Source organism: Cygnus atratus, chromosome 29 (genome assembly GCF_013377495.2).
Source record: "Cygnus atratus isolate AKBS03 ecotype Queensland, Australia chromosome 29, CAtr_DNAZoo_HiC_assembly, whole genome shotgun sequence".
NCBI lineage: Eukaryota > Metazoa > Chordata > Aves > Anseriformes > Anatidae > Cygnus > Cygnus atratus.
Genome location: NC_066390.1, coordinates 1,638,364 through 1,654,573, shown reverse-complemented (window position 1 = coordinate 1,654,573; position 16,210 = coordinate 1,638,364). Strand labels below are relative to the sequence as shown.

At 53.9% G+C, this 16,210-nt stretch overlaps 1 protein-coding gene across 2 annotated transcripts in view; it reads left to right on the top strand.

Moving 5' to 3' along the window:
* The first annotated feature begins 5,402 nt into the window (after window positions 1-5,402).
* HDAC7 (histone deacetylase 7) overlaps window positions 5,403-16,210 on the top strand; it is a 76,525-nt gene continuing 65,717 nt past the window's right edge. The window contains exon 1 of one of the 2 annotated variants that reach the window (XM_035570312.2): window positions 5,403-6,219. In XM_035570312.2, coding sequence (XP_035426205.1) covers window positions 6,201-6,219 — 19 coding nt within the window. In that variant the 5' untranslated portion in view covers window positions 5,403-6,200. The remainder of the gene's footprint in view (window positions 6,220-16,210) is intronic. The other variant, XM_035570316.2, reaches the window with a different exon arrangement.

The following is a 16,210-nucleotide window of genomic DNA, read 5'->3' as shown; positions in this document are numbered from 1 at the left end:
GATCTCGGCTCCCCCCCTCTCCTCCTTCTCACCGCTTCAGCCCCGTGCGGTCTCTCGAGAGCAGCACACCTGGCTGCGGGGTGCCTGGTGCCACCAGCTGCCGAAACCACAGCCCGAGCGACGCCAGCCTGCCTCTCCCTCGCTCGAGAGGAGGCCGTGTTGCATGAAAACAAGACCCAGCCAGGCTGTTCTCACTCTAAGCCCTCCTGGCAAACAGGAAGCTACGAGCAGGGGTGGAAGAGCAAGTTTACGGGCTCCTGGGTGACACCAGGGGCATGCCCCAGCCACCACCTGCAGGGAAGCGAAAGGAATGCTTTCCAGGTAAACACACATCTGGCTTTACCTGGCCAGCTGGTACACTGGCATCTGTATCCAAAAAGGGGGACGAGCTGAGCTCTTGCACTCCCCTCTCTGAGCTTTGTTTGCAGGAGAAACGTTAAACTGATGCACCGTCTGCCCGAGCAGCAGCTCAGGTGCGGGTGGCTGTTGCTGTCGTTGCAGCCAGGGAGAAAAACACTGATGCAGAGCCGCGAGGTTAGTGGTCAGCAGCGAGTTTCCCCTGCGCCAGTACCACTGTGGCTGGTACCAGGTCTCCGTGGAGGTCATTCCCCTTTGGGGAGAGAGGGTCTGTCGTCCCCTGTGATGCTCCTTCCACCTCGGATCTCCTCCGGGAACGTGGATTATGTCCAGGTGGCCCTCCGTCCTAACGCCCTCGGCACGATTTGCTGTCACAGCAGACGGCTGGCTCTGCACCGATGGGAAGGGGACAGGAGCAAGCACGTGCCCAGGGAGATCCGAGTCGGATAAAAGCAGCTTTGCAGTGAGATAACTCAGCTGTGGAGCTATCTCAGGGAAGGTCTAGAGGGGAAAACAATCAGTTTAAATAAATTGATATTAAATTGTCCACATGCCTCAGGAAACGTGCGCCCAGCAGACGCCAGGTAGGTTATACCTGTGTAAAAATGCCAGCACTGATTTAAGAGCAGGAGCTACCCAGATTAACTGCATCTACAGCCCCAGCAGGCTCCTGCTGCTTGTGCATGCTCAGGAGTGACTTTCCTCTGCCTGGCACTAAGAGTTCAGAGCCCTGGATGCTACCAAAAACATTTCTCTTTAATCATTACGTGGCTTTCAGGCTGATGCACGGGCAAAAGGGAAGCTTTCATGAGCAGACCACTAATGTGGCATCATCTCGCCTGGTGCATTCCTCTTTGACAGCTCCAAAGCGAGCCACGATGAGGACCAGGAGATGCCACCACTGGCTCACAAGCACGCAGGGAGAGGACAATGCTCTCAGCAGGGCACCTCCACCTTTGCCCAGCTCTACGTTTTCACACCAGTCCTCTCCTTCCCTCCCTTGGCACCCAGATTGCACGTTTTGGTGTACGTTCATCCGTTTTCCACCACTATGGTCCAAGCTTTTCACGAGCGGGTATGCACAGAGACCGACGAAGGGATCCCTTTGCTCAGCACCTGCTCGTTCCTGGTGTTTCATCTTTCTGTAGTGATTAGGATCTGTCACAAAGGCTCACCAAGAGATCGGTGATGGTGATAGGAGAGCAAGCAGCCATTTGTGTGGGTCTTCTTGTTGAGTCCACCCCAGAGATGCTCCTACCGCTGGGACACGGAGGCTGGGGCCACCATGGGACACAGGTGGGATGATGGATTAGGAAAGCGGCTGGGAAATTTCTCATACATTTCCTGCAAGTTTTGAAGTCAGGCCTCCCTGTATGACATCTCATCCCTCCTCTTCACAGCTGCTTCTCATTTCCCAGCCATAGTCTTCCTGTTTTGCTGGAATTTTTTTTTTTTTTTAATTATTATTATTTGATTTTTTGGAAAGGTGGGGAGGAGGGGGGCTGCACTAAACAGCTGCATACAATTCTCCCCTGGCCATGCCTGCTCCCATCACTATATATAGCCTCAGACAGGCCAAACAAATGGAGCAGGGCTGGGGTTAATAATTACAAAATGGAGTTCAGCTGTCTCTGAACTGTGATTTACTGGGACCAAGGCCAGGCAAGTTCCTCCTCACGCCCTTGCTGTGGAGTTGTCCATAAGGGACCAGCCTTTTCAAAATGGGAAAAATTATTTGAAATGCCTTTTTTTTTTTTTTCCCTCCCCCCCCATAGCTGAAACTTGAGAAGATGTGAACTGATTCAGGCAGGTCTGCTGCTGGATGAGGTCTCCAGGGAGGCGCTGGTGTGATGCGGAGGAGCACTGTGTGTGCTGGCCCTCACCTTCTCTGCCCCGTGGAGCTTGGAGCCAGGAGAATGGGTGAGCTCATCCCGTCCCTTGTTCTTCACCGGGCCTTTCAGTGCCTGAGCAGTCGCTGGTGGTAGCAGCCCACGAGGCACTCGGATGGAAATTGTGCTGTGTAGAGGCGCCGGTCCCACCGTGACCTGCCTGCTGGGCTCAGATCTCCATTCCCTGCGGTCACACAACTGCTGTGACAAACCTGTGGAGCATAGCTGGGGCTCTGACTGCTTTGTGTGCTAATTATTAACAAATGGGACATGCCAGGCTGCTGTGTTTGCTCTGGAGTCTAGAATGAGAGCCCACGTTTGAGGAAACATCTAGGTTTTGGGGTCTCGGGTGCCCCAATTCTGTCCATTGGGTGTGCTGAGCATCCTGTAGGTCCTGGTCCTCTGAGCTGTTTCACTCCTGGACCCAAAGCAATCTGCTGTGCAGATTACAAGCTTGCAGAAAGCTTGCAGGCTGCCTGTGCATATGCCCAGCATCTTCTGGGAGTGTCCTGGTACATCAGTCCCACATGGTGTGAGTGCTCTCCGTGTATGTCTTCGCATTCCTCTTTGCTACCCTACATTTTGCCAGGAAATTTCCAGAACCTTTGGAATTCTTCTCCACGTGCATCCTTAAATACAGCGGGGTACCCACGGGGCAGTTGTGTGAATGGTAAGCAAGGGCTTGCAGACCATGTGAAGATTTCCCTTTGAGATCATTGTGTACATAGCTAGGGATTTCACGAGCCCACTGGAATGCGCAGAGGCTCGCTTTTTTCATGATAAAGCCTTGAAGAAGTGCTCTTGGAAAATGCCAGCACAGATTAGAGCAAGGGGGCTTAGCGTTTGCACAACTGCAGAGGATTTCAAAGCAGCTAGGCATATGCCTTCCCTCAAAAGATGGGTCACAGCATGGTTTCTGAAAGCTCTGCTCGCTGCTTGCTCCATCCCTGGGTCCTCCCAGGTCTGCTGGGTGCCGCTTCCCAGCTCCTGGCACAGCACGAACCCACCATCCATGCTCACAGCGTGGGGTCTGTGTGTGCTCAGAGCCCCGTGGGTACGCGTGTATCACACCTAGCCTACCCCAAAAGCTCTGCCTGGCCACCTTCCTGCTCTCCTTGGCTGCCCATGCTCTTATTTCAGGGTGGTTCTGCCCCTGCCAGGAGACTCCAACTGCTCCGTGCTGAAGAAGCCATCAGGTCCTCAGCCAAGGGTCCTTCTGACACCAGCAGCTGTGGGAGATGCTCCTCCTGCTGGGGTGCAAATGTGCACAAAAATCCTTCTCTCTTATCCAGCAGACTCTCTGCCTGTCCTTTAAGATGGAGGCAGAACTTCTTAGGGACACATCTTATTTTGGGTGGCCATCCTGAACCTTTCAGACACCTTCAGGAACCTCCGTGGATCCCCCATCGTGACCACTTCCAGCACTCAGGATGCCACACCACATCTTTGGGGTTCTCCAGTTGGTAGAACAGGAGCTCTCCTGGCTGGTCTCCTCTGAAACGTGAGGATTTTAATCTTTCACTGTCTGTCTTCCTCCTAGGAGACTTTGGTCAGCCTTCCTAATTAGACAGAATTTCCTCACTTCCTTAGATATGGAAATGTCTCTTTGTTAAATAAGGCAGGATCCCTTATCTCTGCCTGGCCTTTGCACAGCTCTGCTGCTGGCGATTTGCTGGGTGAAACGAGCCCGCACACCTAACTCCGTGTGATGCAAATATCCAAGTAGGTAAAAGTTTGTAACTCGTTACCGAAACGCGGCTCTGAGCTGGGCAGGAGTGGCCCTGTCTGGGGACACTCGATCCCGTGTGGCTGATGGCCAAACCCTCTCCGCAGCATGTTGTTACCCTGGCCATCTCCTTTTCCCTCATGCCTTTCACCATTATCTGTTTTCTTTTTTTTTCAGGATATCAGGATATATTCTTTTAACTGTTGAATATGTTGAAAAAAACTGTTGAATATGAAAACTGTTGAATATGAATTTTGCTGTTGCCACTTTGAGGATAAATAAGCAATTTTCTCCCTCATCCTTGGGACAGCCAAACTGAGCTTCTGCTGTTGAGACGTCGCCTGTTTCCAGTCCCAGGAATTCACACCTACCTGCTAGACCAGGACGTGGCTTTAGAGGCCGGCAGAGGTCCACCCTGCTCCCTCTTCGCCACCGATGTCGTTCCAGTTGGCATCAAAGAATGAAACGTGGCTCTCCTGGTTCATGTGGTTCTCCTGGCTGCTGGGATTTTCCTTCCCCCGGAGGCAAAGCTCGAAGCCAGGTGCCCTCCTTCGGGCCAAATGTCACTGCAGGGGACACTGGGGGTGGCAGGAAAGCGCTGCCCTCTTCCTCCTTGTGCCACGGGGTCCTGCAAGAGGGGTGAAGGTTGCGAGCTCTGGGATGCAGCTGGGAATCCCAGGTGGAAGGAGCCACCTCCTGGAAGGACCAAGGCTTGCAAGCACCCAGGAGGGACCGTCCCTTGACTTCTCCCCAGCATCACACGGGCGCTTAGCGCCTTGGAGTGTGTCTGACTCGACTTTCCCCAACCAATTCACTATTTAATCCGCAGGTTGCACCTTTTTTTTTTTTTTCCTAACAGAAGCCGACTTCATGTTTGAAACTCGTGTGGCTTTTGGTAGGCAGGTCCTTGAAAGCAGGGATGGCTTCGGACAGGGCTGAGAGCCATTCGCTGGCTTGCAGCAGGTGTTGAAGGAGCTGAGTTTGTTCTGCACAGCAGAACCCAGCGGCCTCCCAAGCCGATGATCTGCTCTATGGTTAGTGACACTGGAAAATACCGGATTGGACTAGGTTTGAAAGGGATAAAATGCATTGCAATAATCAATTTTGAGGAGCGAAAGCCAAGCACGGGCAAACAAGAAAAACGCTGTTGCTTTTGGCAGTTATTTTAACATCGTAAAAAAAAGTGTTCCTTGTTGGCTGCTGAGTTACTGTGGGGGGGGGGGGGGAAACTGGCGCAGTTTGGGCCTGGAAGTTCAGCTCTTGGGACAAACCTGAGGGCTGTCGGGTGAGGAAATGGTAGTTTCTGACCCCAAAAGCTGGCAGCCTGGGTCTGAGAAGTGAGCTTAGGTCTGGGCCTGTCCTGAGCCGTGCTGCGTGATGTCTGCACGGCTTAATTTCTCTCTGGCCCTCCGTTTCCCACCTGCTGTATCAGATTCACCGTTTCCCTTGGTTTCTCCTCCAGGGTGCCGTTTCCCTTTCCACTTGGGACGGGGAGCCCTGGGGCGATGCCACCCGCACCGGGACCAGCCTGGCGCAGCGAGCGGAGCCTCGCCGGACAGCACCTGGAAGGGAGGAAACAAAAGGAAGACGAGCCGAAATCTCTGCCGGTGACACTTTCTCCCAGCCAACAAACAAAAGTTTTATTAGCTAAACCCTCTCAGATGCTGCATTCCAGCTTGGTAACATTTCGGTAACACATTGCAAACGTTTGACTCATAGAAACTTGGAAGGCTGGAGCCGGGGGAGGGGGAAGAGCGTCACATTCCCATTCCCGGGCAGGGTTTGGTGGTTGGATTTTTTTTTCTTTTTTTTAAAAAAAAGAACTGAAACTTCTCTCTGTTTAATGGAAAAAAAAAAAAAGTGTTTGAGCCTGACGGCTTTCGCCGGCTTGCATTGTGTTTTCCGTGAGGGGCTGGGGGAGGAGGGCTTGCGCTGCCAAGGGAGGAACCCGGGGCAGCTGAACTCTTTTCTTCTGCAAGTTTTTTTTTTCTCCCTCTGTGTTCCCAGGACAGGGTTGGCTTTCTAGGTTTGATAAAGCATTTCCTTCCATTGTCATTCTATACGGCCTCTGGGCCCTTCGCTCAGTCCCTCCCCTTTCGCCTTCCCCTCTCTTTCTCTCTCTCTCTTCCTGAACTTTAGTGAATCTTGAGATATAAAGAAAGCAGCTGCCTCCCCTAAGCACATCTTGAACAATGAGACCTCATCTCCAAGGGCTTTAACTCCTCTGGATGCAAGGACAAAGCCAGGGTGAGTAGCCTGCCGGTGGCTCTGCCGGTCCTGCGGGGCTCCGGTGGGCGCTCGCGTCCGTCCCCGCTGTGCTGGGGTCTCGCCTGACCTCGAAGGCGAAGAAAAAACAAATCTGACGCCACCAAGGGTGCCTGGGAGTGGGTCCAGTGTCGGGGCTGAACCAGCCGATGGGAAGGTGCCAGTGGGAGACACGTCCCCGGGCCGGGGTGCTTGGTTTCGGAGGCGAGGGCTGCGCAGCGCGGATGCTGCAGACCTTCCTGCGGCTGCCCGCGTCGCTTTTGCTCCCTGCTGTGTACTAGCCGCTGGGATTCTTCCTCTTTTAAATCGCGAAGCAAGAGATGGGCCGGAGCACCGGGGAGCTGCTCCATGCAGGGGACCGGTGACGTGCGGCCGCTGGCTGGGGGCAGGCGCGGGTTGGAGCTGCAGCAGGGCTGGCTGCAGCCTGGTTTTGCCCGAGCGATCCCTTTAGATTGTTTCCTGCACAAAAAGCAGAGGATGTCTCAGAAGCGACGTGGCTTACCTTTGTTAAGGGAATTCAGGGCAAGTGATGGGGCTGCTGCCTAGTTTGCAATACGGGTCCTGGTCTCACCCTCCCAGGAAACTGTAGCAGATTCACAGGGGAGACGATGACAGACACTGAGGCCTATGCCAGATAAATCTTTAAGACCATCCAAAGGATAGCACGGTGCAAAAAAAGCACGTGGAAATCCTATCTTCTCCTCTGGAGCAGCAGCCTGAGCTCCCCAGGACACTCGCTCTGTTCGATGTGCACCAGCACAGCTCTGTGCTCCTGGTGCTTACCCCTGCTCCCTCTGGCAAACAGCTAAAATCTCACGAGGTTTGCCCTTCAAGGTGCTTGCTTTCTGGGCTCTAGTGTGCACTGATGTGCTCTGTGCTCGCTGGCCTGGCAGCCCCCTCCTTGCCTCTGCCATTATGCAAACTTTTCGTCTGCTGTTTTGCTTTCAGTGCCTAGGTGACAATGGGAACAAAGGAGCAGGGTCTGTAACTCCAAAGGATGTGTGAGGTCAAAGCGGCCCCTGTCTCATTTGTATTGGCTCCTCTGTTTGCTGAATAACTCGCGATGCATTCCTTACCTTTATGTACTCAGGGAACCGGGGGGAAATGCAACGTGCAGAATAAATACAGGTGATGCACGTGGGCTGCAGAGCAGCGCGGGAGCTCGCAGTGCAATATGGGTTAAGGACAGCAGAGCTGTGTGTGCTTCAACACATGGGAAATTGTGCACGCTTCAGAGGAGTGTTGCTGTGTTATGGCACGTTTCTTACAGAGGTAACCCCTGGGGCTTGAGAATGCACAGGGGGAAAATGGGAGCGATGCAGCAGCAGCTGTTTTGGGGAGGGAAGGTGCTGCCAGCTGTTTTGCTGCTTTTCCCTGAAGCCCTTCACTCCTGTTGTTGGAACCTGTGTGATCGCAGTGGGGTTAAATGGGGCCCTAAGGGCTTGTTTCTAACTTCAGTCACCCGGTGGTAGCTCCGTGATCTGGGTAACAAAGCGATGCCGCAGCGAGAGCGGTGCTGCTGCTGAGAGGGGCCGGGAGCTGCAGCACCAGTGGGCTCCGGTGGCCTTGGTGGGAAGTCCTTAGGGCCTCGCTACCAAAGACCCCATAAAGGGGAACGACCACCAGCTTGAGGAGAACAGAGCTTGCAACTAAATCCAGCCCAGATGCTGCTGTCTGTGTCTGAGCACCCCTGCACGGAGTTTTTTTCCCTTCGTCTCCATCTGTCTCCAGTATCTGCTGTCTGCGCTGAAATATAATTCATAGGAAATAGGATCTTAATCTGGGAAATGCCACTGGGCATCCGAGGTGCTTGGGACCAGGCATGGAAAAACTCGGTCCCTGAAAGTCCACGGCGAGCCCCATGCCAAAAAGCCTGAGCCTCAGATAATAGAGCTCTGAGGAGCCTCTTGCAGGTGAGTTTTCCAAATTGCTGCCTGCTGCCCTGGAACAAGGAATGAATGTCTGGGATAACTGCGATTAGGACGGTTTCCAGTGGCTTTCTTGGCCTCCTTCATCCCCTGTATGGGCTCGTCAGGAGGAATCCATCCAAGTGAAGGTGGAGCAGCCCAGCTGGGCGGCTCAGCCTTGGCTGCCTCTGCAGGCGCAGGAGAGGAGGAGGCTCCTCTGGCGACCGCTCAGCCCGGCTGGAAGGGGATATTTGATGCGTGCTCCTAATCTGGAGAAGCTGAATCCTCCTGGTAGGGGTTTTAGAAGCTGCTGATGACTTACACATGGAAGAGAGGGAGAACAGGGGAAAGACAGCTGATGGAGGGAAATGGAGATTAGCAGGGTAAACCTGGGCATGTGCAAACAGTGTGATTTTGTGTTAGAAAACACTGGAAGGCTGCAGCTGAGACCAGAGAAAGTAGGTCAGATGCCGACTGCTGTATCTATTCTAGGAAACCAGCTCTGGACAGGATTTGGCCACCGTCCTGGGCAGGCAGGAGGAAATGCCCCACTTCTCCCGTGTGACCCAACCTGGTACCTAGTCAGATAACAGCTCTGACCTCTCAGTGGGTTTTAGTCTCACAGGAGTTGAGTTATTTGGAAAACAGGAATGCTAATGCCACTTGGTGTAGATGCAGGGCATATTTGCAATGGGGGGTTGTATTTTAGGAAGCAATGCCTTGAACAGGCAATAGAAACCTCCTGGTACCGTTCGTGGTAGTTGAGAAAACCAGGCATGATTTTGGGTCTAATGATCAGGGAACGATCAAACAAGGTATGAAAGAACACCTTTATTTCTCATTAAAACAGTACGGTCTGGGATTCAGTATCCAGTTCAGGTAGCTGTTGAAGTATGGCGTGTTCTGATGCTGCAAGCAACCTGGAAGTTGTCCCGTATGCATATAAACTGTTCAAAACCTGTCTGGAAGTATTCTAGGAGAGCTGCAGAAATTGTGGCTAGTGCAAAAATTATCCAGAGAGCCTGTCTAGTGTGTTGTGCAGAAAGTCAGAGTAGGCTAGGTACCTCTTGAGCTTTTCTCTCCTTAAAAATCACATTTCTGGTGCAGTGCAACACCAGATGTTTTCCCTGCATCCCAGAGCAGCTGTGTTTGTGGTGTTCACTCCTAGATTTTTGTTAAATCCAGCAACTTTGGGCAGCTCTCTGGTGTCTGAAAATGGGCTAGGAGCTGTAGGTACAAATGGCTCAGGAAGAGATGCTAGGTCAGATGGTTATAGACAGGATTACTTCATTCCAGGGAGGATCAGGGCCCATCAATAAAAGGGGAACTGTCGTACCTTAAATCCCATTGATAAAGTAGAAGGAGTTGGGCAAAATTGGGCTTTAAAGCAGCAAAAAGAGGGAGATGAAATGAGCATCCCCAGACTTGAACGTGAGCAGATCTCAGGTCTGCAGCTGGAGGAAACCTCCAGAGCTGTCGTTCAACTGCCTGGGACAGGCATTTTTCCAGCAGGAGCTGACATGTGTTAACACAGATGTAGGTGAAACCTTCAAATTTAATGGAGCTTGTCAGAGGCATAATTATGTTCCCTTGATTTTCAGGAGGAGATAAGAACTTTACTGCCACTGAAGGTCTTCCCCAGCTCTGTGCCCACAGTCCCCTCCATAGCAGCCTCCAGGAGCTCATCTGTGTTCTTGGCACCTGCACAATGAGGAAATTGGCCAGCATTTCCATATTAGCAATCAACTTTCCAGGGATGTTGCATGTATTTTCCAGCCAGGGATGGAACAGCATCAGCAACCCTTTTGTCCGCCAGGCCAGGGCTGCAGTTCTGCATTAGGAAGCAACAGACATTGTTTAAAAGGCTCCGAGAGCTTTCGGTGCAAGCACCCGGAGAGGTTGTTCCTGCAGTACAGGAGCTCTGTATTCAGACCATGTCCTGGCTCTTGGCTCTCACACCTTGTCCCTGCTGGGACGTCGTGGCCAGGCGCTGCGACTGCTGCCAGTGTTACACCAGCAGGCAGCTGGGCACGGGATGGGGGAACTGGTGGGGTGCTGGGGCTGCACCCAGATGTCCTACTTGATGAAGCATCTTGGTGGGCTACGGGGAATTGTGGCAGGTTCCCCCCTCCTGAGTTTACGGCACTGTTCCCTTGGTGAAGCTGAGCTCAGGGCGCTTTGGGGGGCTCTCAGGGTGCTGTGCCTTGGGCAGTGCGTGGCGTTGGGAGCTTCCTCCCTGCTATGGGGAGAAGGGACCTTGGGGCAAAGCACCTTGAGATGCCACCGGGAATGGCTGGGGAAGTGGGACTGAGGCCGTGTGGTGTTTGGCCACCCCCATGGCGGCCTCTGCTCGTATCTCATCAAAATTTCCTTTGGTGTAACTTTGTGCCCGTTGCCGCTCTCCTTAGAGGTGTGCAGCAAGGGGATGAGTGACCAGCACCCAGCTGCAGCCTTGTCTCCAGCAGCGCCTTGCCCTTTGTATCTCTCCTGGACAGACCCAGCCTTGCATTGTGTTGGTGTCATGAGGAGGATGCACATTAAATACATATTAACTGGGCGCGGCTGCTTTGTTAGGAAGTCTTCTCTCCAGCACAAATAGAATTAGCGAGCAGGAAACAGGTAAACTTTTTCTTTTTTTCTAACAAACCAGGTGGATGAAGGAAAAAGTCTTGCCTGAGATGCAAGCGTCTAGCAAACTTGTGATGGCTGCACCTGATGGTTTTAACACACTGCTAAATAATAGGTTTGTGCGGTGGCCGCACAGAAAGACCCCTGTGGCTGCACGCATTTCCCCCTCCTTGAAATTTGCTGCCCTTTGCGGGGCTGGCGGTGGCTCTGGAATTGTTATTCCATCAGCCTGTAGTCGGATCCAGTTTGCTGCTGCCTTGGCATCTTTTGAGTGCAAAATGCACCGAGGAAAAACCCTCTGCCTCCTGCTCCGTGTTGTGTCTGGCAGAGATGAGGGGCTGCAAAACCCATCCTGAGCTTTGCAGCGGAGCGAGTGTGTTGGGAGGAGGTGGCGGAGGGCAGCGGCGTGGAGGAGATGGAGATTCTCAGAGTCCACTAGGTCCTTGTGGTGCTGCTGTGAGCCTGGGCCCCTGTCCCCGTGTCCTCCCCTGGTCCCCAGCATGCTCAGATGACGCCGTGGCTCCCCCCAGTCGCTGCTCGCCCTCCTTTGTTCCCGAACCATTTCTCCCCACGTCACCAAAGCGCCGTGGAAAAGCTCTGCCTTTTAGACACGACGTCCTGCGGCAGCCCCGGCCTCTTTGTTTCTTTTCTTGTGTGCTCGGTTTCATGCTGGGCGAGCGGTTTTCTTTTTCCAGCCAGGCCGGCTTTGGAAGGGCTCGGAACATCGGACATGTGCAGAATGAGCAATGCTGGAGCCTCAGGGCTCAGCCTGGGCTGGACGGATGGACACCGGGCTGGACGGACGGATGCAGGGCTGGAGGCCGTGTAAGCAGGCAGATGGCCTCACAGGGGAGGAAAGGGCTCATGCGGGGGAAGGAGCACAAGCTAGAGCACCGCTTAGAAGGGAGCAGAGGCTTTCCAGAGGTGGATTTTGACTTGGAGACATCCTGAGGCTTTGGGTTTGAAGCAAAACTATTTCCTCCACCTCTCCGTGCCTGTGCTTGAAATCTGGGAAACGGCACGTGTTCAGCGTTGGTCATTCATTCGGCGAGACCCCAAACCCATAACTCAGTCGGTAAATACTGCGGCAGACTCTGCTCCCCCAGCCCAACTGCTGCCTGAGCGCTGGCGATGCATGCGGGGACAGGCAGGACCTGGCTGCCGAATCCTGCTGACTTCTCAGATCAGTCTCCTGGCGGTGATTTGTCCAGACAAAAGGTTTTCATCAAGCTGGAAAAACACTGCAAGGTCCCTGGGCACTTCACAGCACTTGGCATCCTCCGGCCCCTTTGCTGGAGGTGAAACCCTGAAATGATGAGAGGCTCAAGATCATATTGCTCTGCAACTCCCAGGAATGATTTATAGACCAGGGATTACAAATCCTGCTCTGTTCAGATGTTATAAGAAAGGATCTCTATTCCCATATCCTGAATTAATTATATTTAAGACAAGCAATTTTGCATTAGAACAAAGAAAGTCTCTGCAGCAGGTCGGGAGGGAAATATTTCTATATAAGAAACTAAATCTCAAAACAAAACCGAGACAAGCAGAGACCAGATGAAGAGACCAAACACAGGGAGCTGGCTGAAAGCCATCCAAAGTCTCAGGACTTGGGCTCAGGGTGAGGGTGCCTGAATCGCCGCCCCTCTCCTGGCTTTGTGATTCCAACAGCCCCGAGGGCGGCCCCCAGTGCCCACAGAAGGCACAGAGTTACTGCTGCTGTCCTTGTGCAAGCAATTCTCCAGCTTATCGTCAGAGAAATGAGGGCAAAGCAGGTTTATTTTTTTTATTTTTTTATTTTTTTTTAGAGAATTTGGGATTCCTGCCTCAGCCACAGCACCCGGGCGCTGCGGATGCACGGGGCCGGGACCAGGTGTGGCTTCACCAAACCCTGGCACCAGGGACATCACTGGAGGCCACCTCTGTCCCTTCCCTGCTCCTGGGATGGCTGCAGCCACCCGCGGCCATGGCCAGGAGGTCACCAAATCCCCACTGCCTCCTGCACACGCAGCGCCGGTAGCGTCACCGCGCGGGGAAGAGGATGAGGGCCTTTTTCAAGGTTACAAGCTTCTTATTTTTGGACGCTTTCCCCCCACCCCTGGAGCTGACCCAGGCTGCGAGCTGTTGAAGTTTTTTAGGCCCTTTGTTTGTTTAATTGAAGCGATGTTTGTTTTTGATCACAGGCATTAGATAGGCACTTCCTCTGCAGGCAGGAAGCAGTGATTTCCTGTTAATTCGCCGGCCAACTCTCACTGCGCAGGAAACCTCGCTCTGCTGAGTGTTCACTTTTCGTGCAGCATTTTTGGAAGGCCTCTCGTGTTGTTGTTTTGTTTTCTCTTCCCCCTCCCCGTCCACAAGCGGGTGCCGGTGCTGTTGGGTCTCCGTAGGAAGGATGTGCAGAGCCAGCCCTGAGTCAACACGCGCGGGGCTGAGCGCGCCGGGTGATGCCGCTTGCCCGAGATGTTTCCATTTTGGCTGCGGCGAGGGCCAAAACGCAGGAAAGACAGTGTCACAGCGCTGCCTTCACACCCCTGCCAAGCCTCCTGCTGCTACCCGTGCTTGGTTTTGACGGTTATTTGACGACAGTTTTGTGCTCCTACAGCCAGCACAAGCGGGCCTCCCTCTGCCTTTCAGCCCCACTCCGTGTCCGAGCACCCGACTCCCCTCCGAGTGCTGTTTTGTCCGTGTTCCTCGTACGGCGTGGGTTTTTCAGGATGCTATTTGCTACGGAGGAGTGTGTGTTTGTACCAAAACAACTTGCTGTCATGTGAAGAGTTAAAGCAGAGTGCTGGATGAAACCTGGGGGGGTTTGTGGGCTCCTTTGCTTGCTGGGCTAAAGGGGTTTTTATGCAGGGCAGTGCTCAGAGGACAAAGCAGGTGAATTTTATCACCAAGTACCAGTTAAATCAGGGGGAGAGCTCTGCTCTTGGTGTCTGCCCACCTTGGCGTGTGTTCCTCAGCAGCTTTGTGAGCACCAGCAGCTCGTTGCTCATGGCTGCGATGCTCCGCTGGCCTCCTTCCCTCCTCGGCTACAGCTGCGTGCCCAGGTCAGTCCCACAAAGCGTCAGGGCTGGATTTAGAGCTGATGCTTTGCACCTAGAGAAGTGTTTCTGAGGAGGAAAAGAGGCTTTTAGGCTTTTCTGTTCTACCAGGGACAGGTGGAAGAGGGGTTCCTTGGCAGCTCAGTGTACAGGCGGGTATTTTTACCCCGTGTCTTTGTCCTGGTGGCATCTATCGGGGCGCTAACCCAGACAGAGCATCTCTGCAGCACCACACATGAGGTAAAACATTGCACTATCGGATGTCTCCAGCCACAGGAAGCCCGGACAGACAGACAGACACAGCACCACATGGGAGTGTTCAGAGTGCCCTGCAGCAACAGATGCCGACCGTCAGGGCCGTGCGGGCGCCTCTGCCCAAGCTTTGAATTATTTTGCTGTTGTAAAGGGGCTCCCCTGAGGGGAGGGGATTTGTGCTGGGGAGAAGAGGGGCTGGAGGAACAAAGGGGGATGGGGGAGCTGGGCAGCTTGGGGCCGAGGGAGGGACTCATCCTGCAAACACCCCACGCAGGGGAGAGGAGAGGCTCGGACGTTTTAGTGAGCAGCAGCAGCTAAATGGAGCTGTTGGGGGGATGCTCAGAGGGATGGGTGATATCATTGCTGTTCGCCATGGAAAAGCCAGGTTGTCCAAAACACGACCCCTTGGCCTCATCCCCTGTGTGTCAGGAAATGAAGGTTTGATGGCACGTCGCTGCCACGGAGCGGGACCGGGAGCTCGGGGATGGGCGCACTGCTCGCCCCCATGGCCTCTCCCGCGGGGAAATGGAGACCAATTTATTGGGCTGTACAAGATGGATTTCTGTCTTCTGAGTTACTTCTGGGCTGCTGAGTTTTCTGCTTTGGGCTGCAAAGCTCCGGAGGTGGAGGCAACCTGGAGCTTCTAAGCCGGTGCCCAGGGTGAAGGCAGAAAGTCTGCCCGAGGCTCCAAGCAAAGCAGAGGTGGATGTTTTCCACCACTAAACCCAAGGAGAAAATGGCTCTCAGGGTTTCCTGCGAAGAGTTGAGGGTGATCGAATGCCTCCCAGCTGAGCTTCTGTTGCCTTTGGAGGGGCTGGGATGCGCAGCGAGCAGAGCAAAAGAGCTTCAGGAGTCCTGGCCCCAGAAGTCAGCCAGCAGTTTTCCTAAAGCCATTAAAAACCATCCTGGAATCAACAATTACCAAAGGCCTCGCAGACAGTGTGGGGGCTTTGGAAAGGAAACATCAGGTGTTGTCCTGCGGTGGGGATGGGATGCTGCTGGTAAAGGCAGCCTTTGTTCAGGCAGGAATTACAACCAGACTCTTCTCTCCCACAACATGAAGGAGAGGAGGTGTTTCCCCGAGGGAAAGCTGGAAGCTTTACCCTGGGATCCTCCAAAACCAGGCTGGAGAAAGCAGGCCGTGTCCTGCCCTGACCACAGGGACAGCCCGGATCCGCTCCCCCCATGGCGATGAGCGTGCAATGCTCCTCTGAAGACCCGAAGCCGCCAGCAGCTTTGCCAGCTCCAGCTTCCCTGCCTGCTTTGGGTGGCCTGAATGTGGTGTCCCTGCTGTAGTGCAAGCTCGTCTCCACCCCAGAGGTTTTTTTTTTTTTCCCATTCATTTGGCCCCGTGCACGCTGCCCAGTCCCGGCAGCAAGCAGCGGCGGCGAGCAGGTTCAGCAGCACACTCATCTGGGGATGTGCTGGAAAATAAAAAAAATTGGAGCCTTTTGGTTTTGCATACCCCATCCGGGGGCACGGGCATGGAAAGTGCCGGCGTGACACATCAGCACTCTTGTTTTGGTCGCACTTTGCTCGATAACTTGCCAATGCCACAGTCAAATCACCCCAGTAAACAAGAGCACGAGCCAGCTCAGACCCAGAGCCGGGGCTGGCGCCGACACCTTCCCGAGCCCGGGGGAACTGCAGGCTCCCTCCTTGCAGTGGGTGTCGGAGGGTTAAAAATAGACTCCAGATTTCGGTTAGTAAATGCGGAGGCAGGGAGCAGAGCGCTGTTTATCAATGCCAGGGTTTCCCCTGAGACGCTGAAATGAGTCAGATAAGAGATGGGCACAGCCGTGCACATGCTGGGTCCTGGGGAGCTCTGTGCCAAGGCGCCTGCGAAGCCGAGGTCCCTATGGACGTGTGGTCTGGCTCGGGCTCTGAGCAGATCGGGGGGCTTTGCAGCCTCCTGCCCTTGGACCCTTTTGAAAACCTCGAGTTCTGCCAAGCCTCGGCTGTGGAAGAGTGATTTTGCTAACCTGGCTCGATTCCTAGCTGGGTTTTGAGCTCACGCAGAGGGGTGGCAGGGCAGGGACGAGCATTTGGGACGGCACGGGCATCCCAAAGGGACCCACAGATGGCTGCCAGGTGCCAGCCTCTGCTGAGGTTTCTGGTGCTGGTGAGGCTGGGTGAAGACCG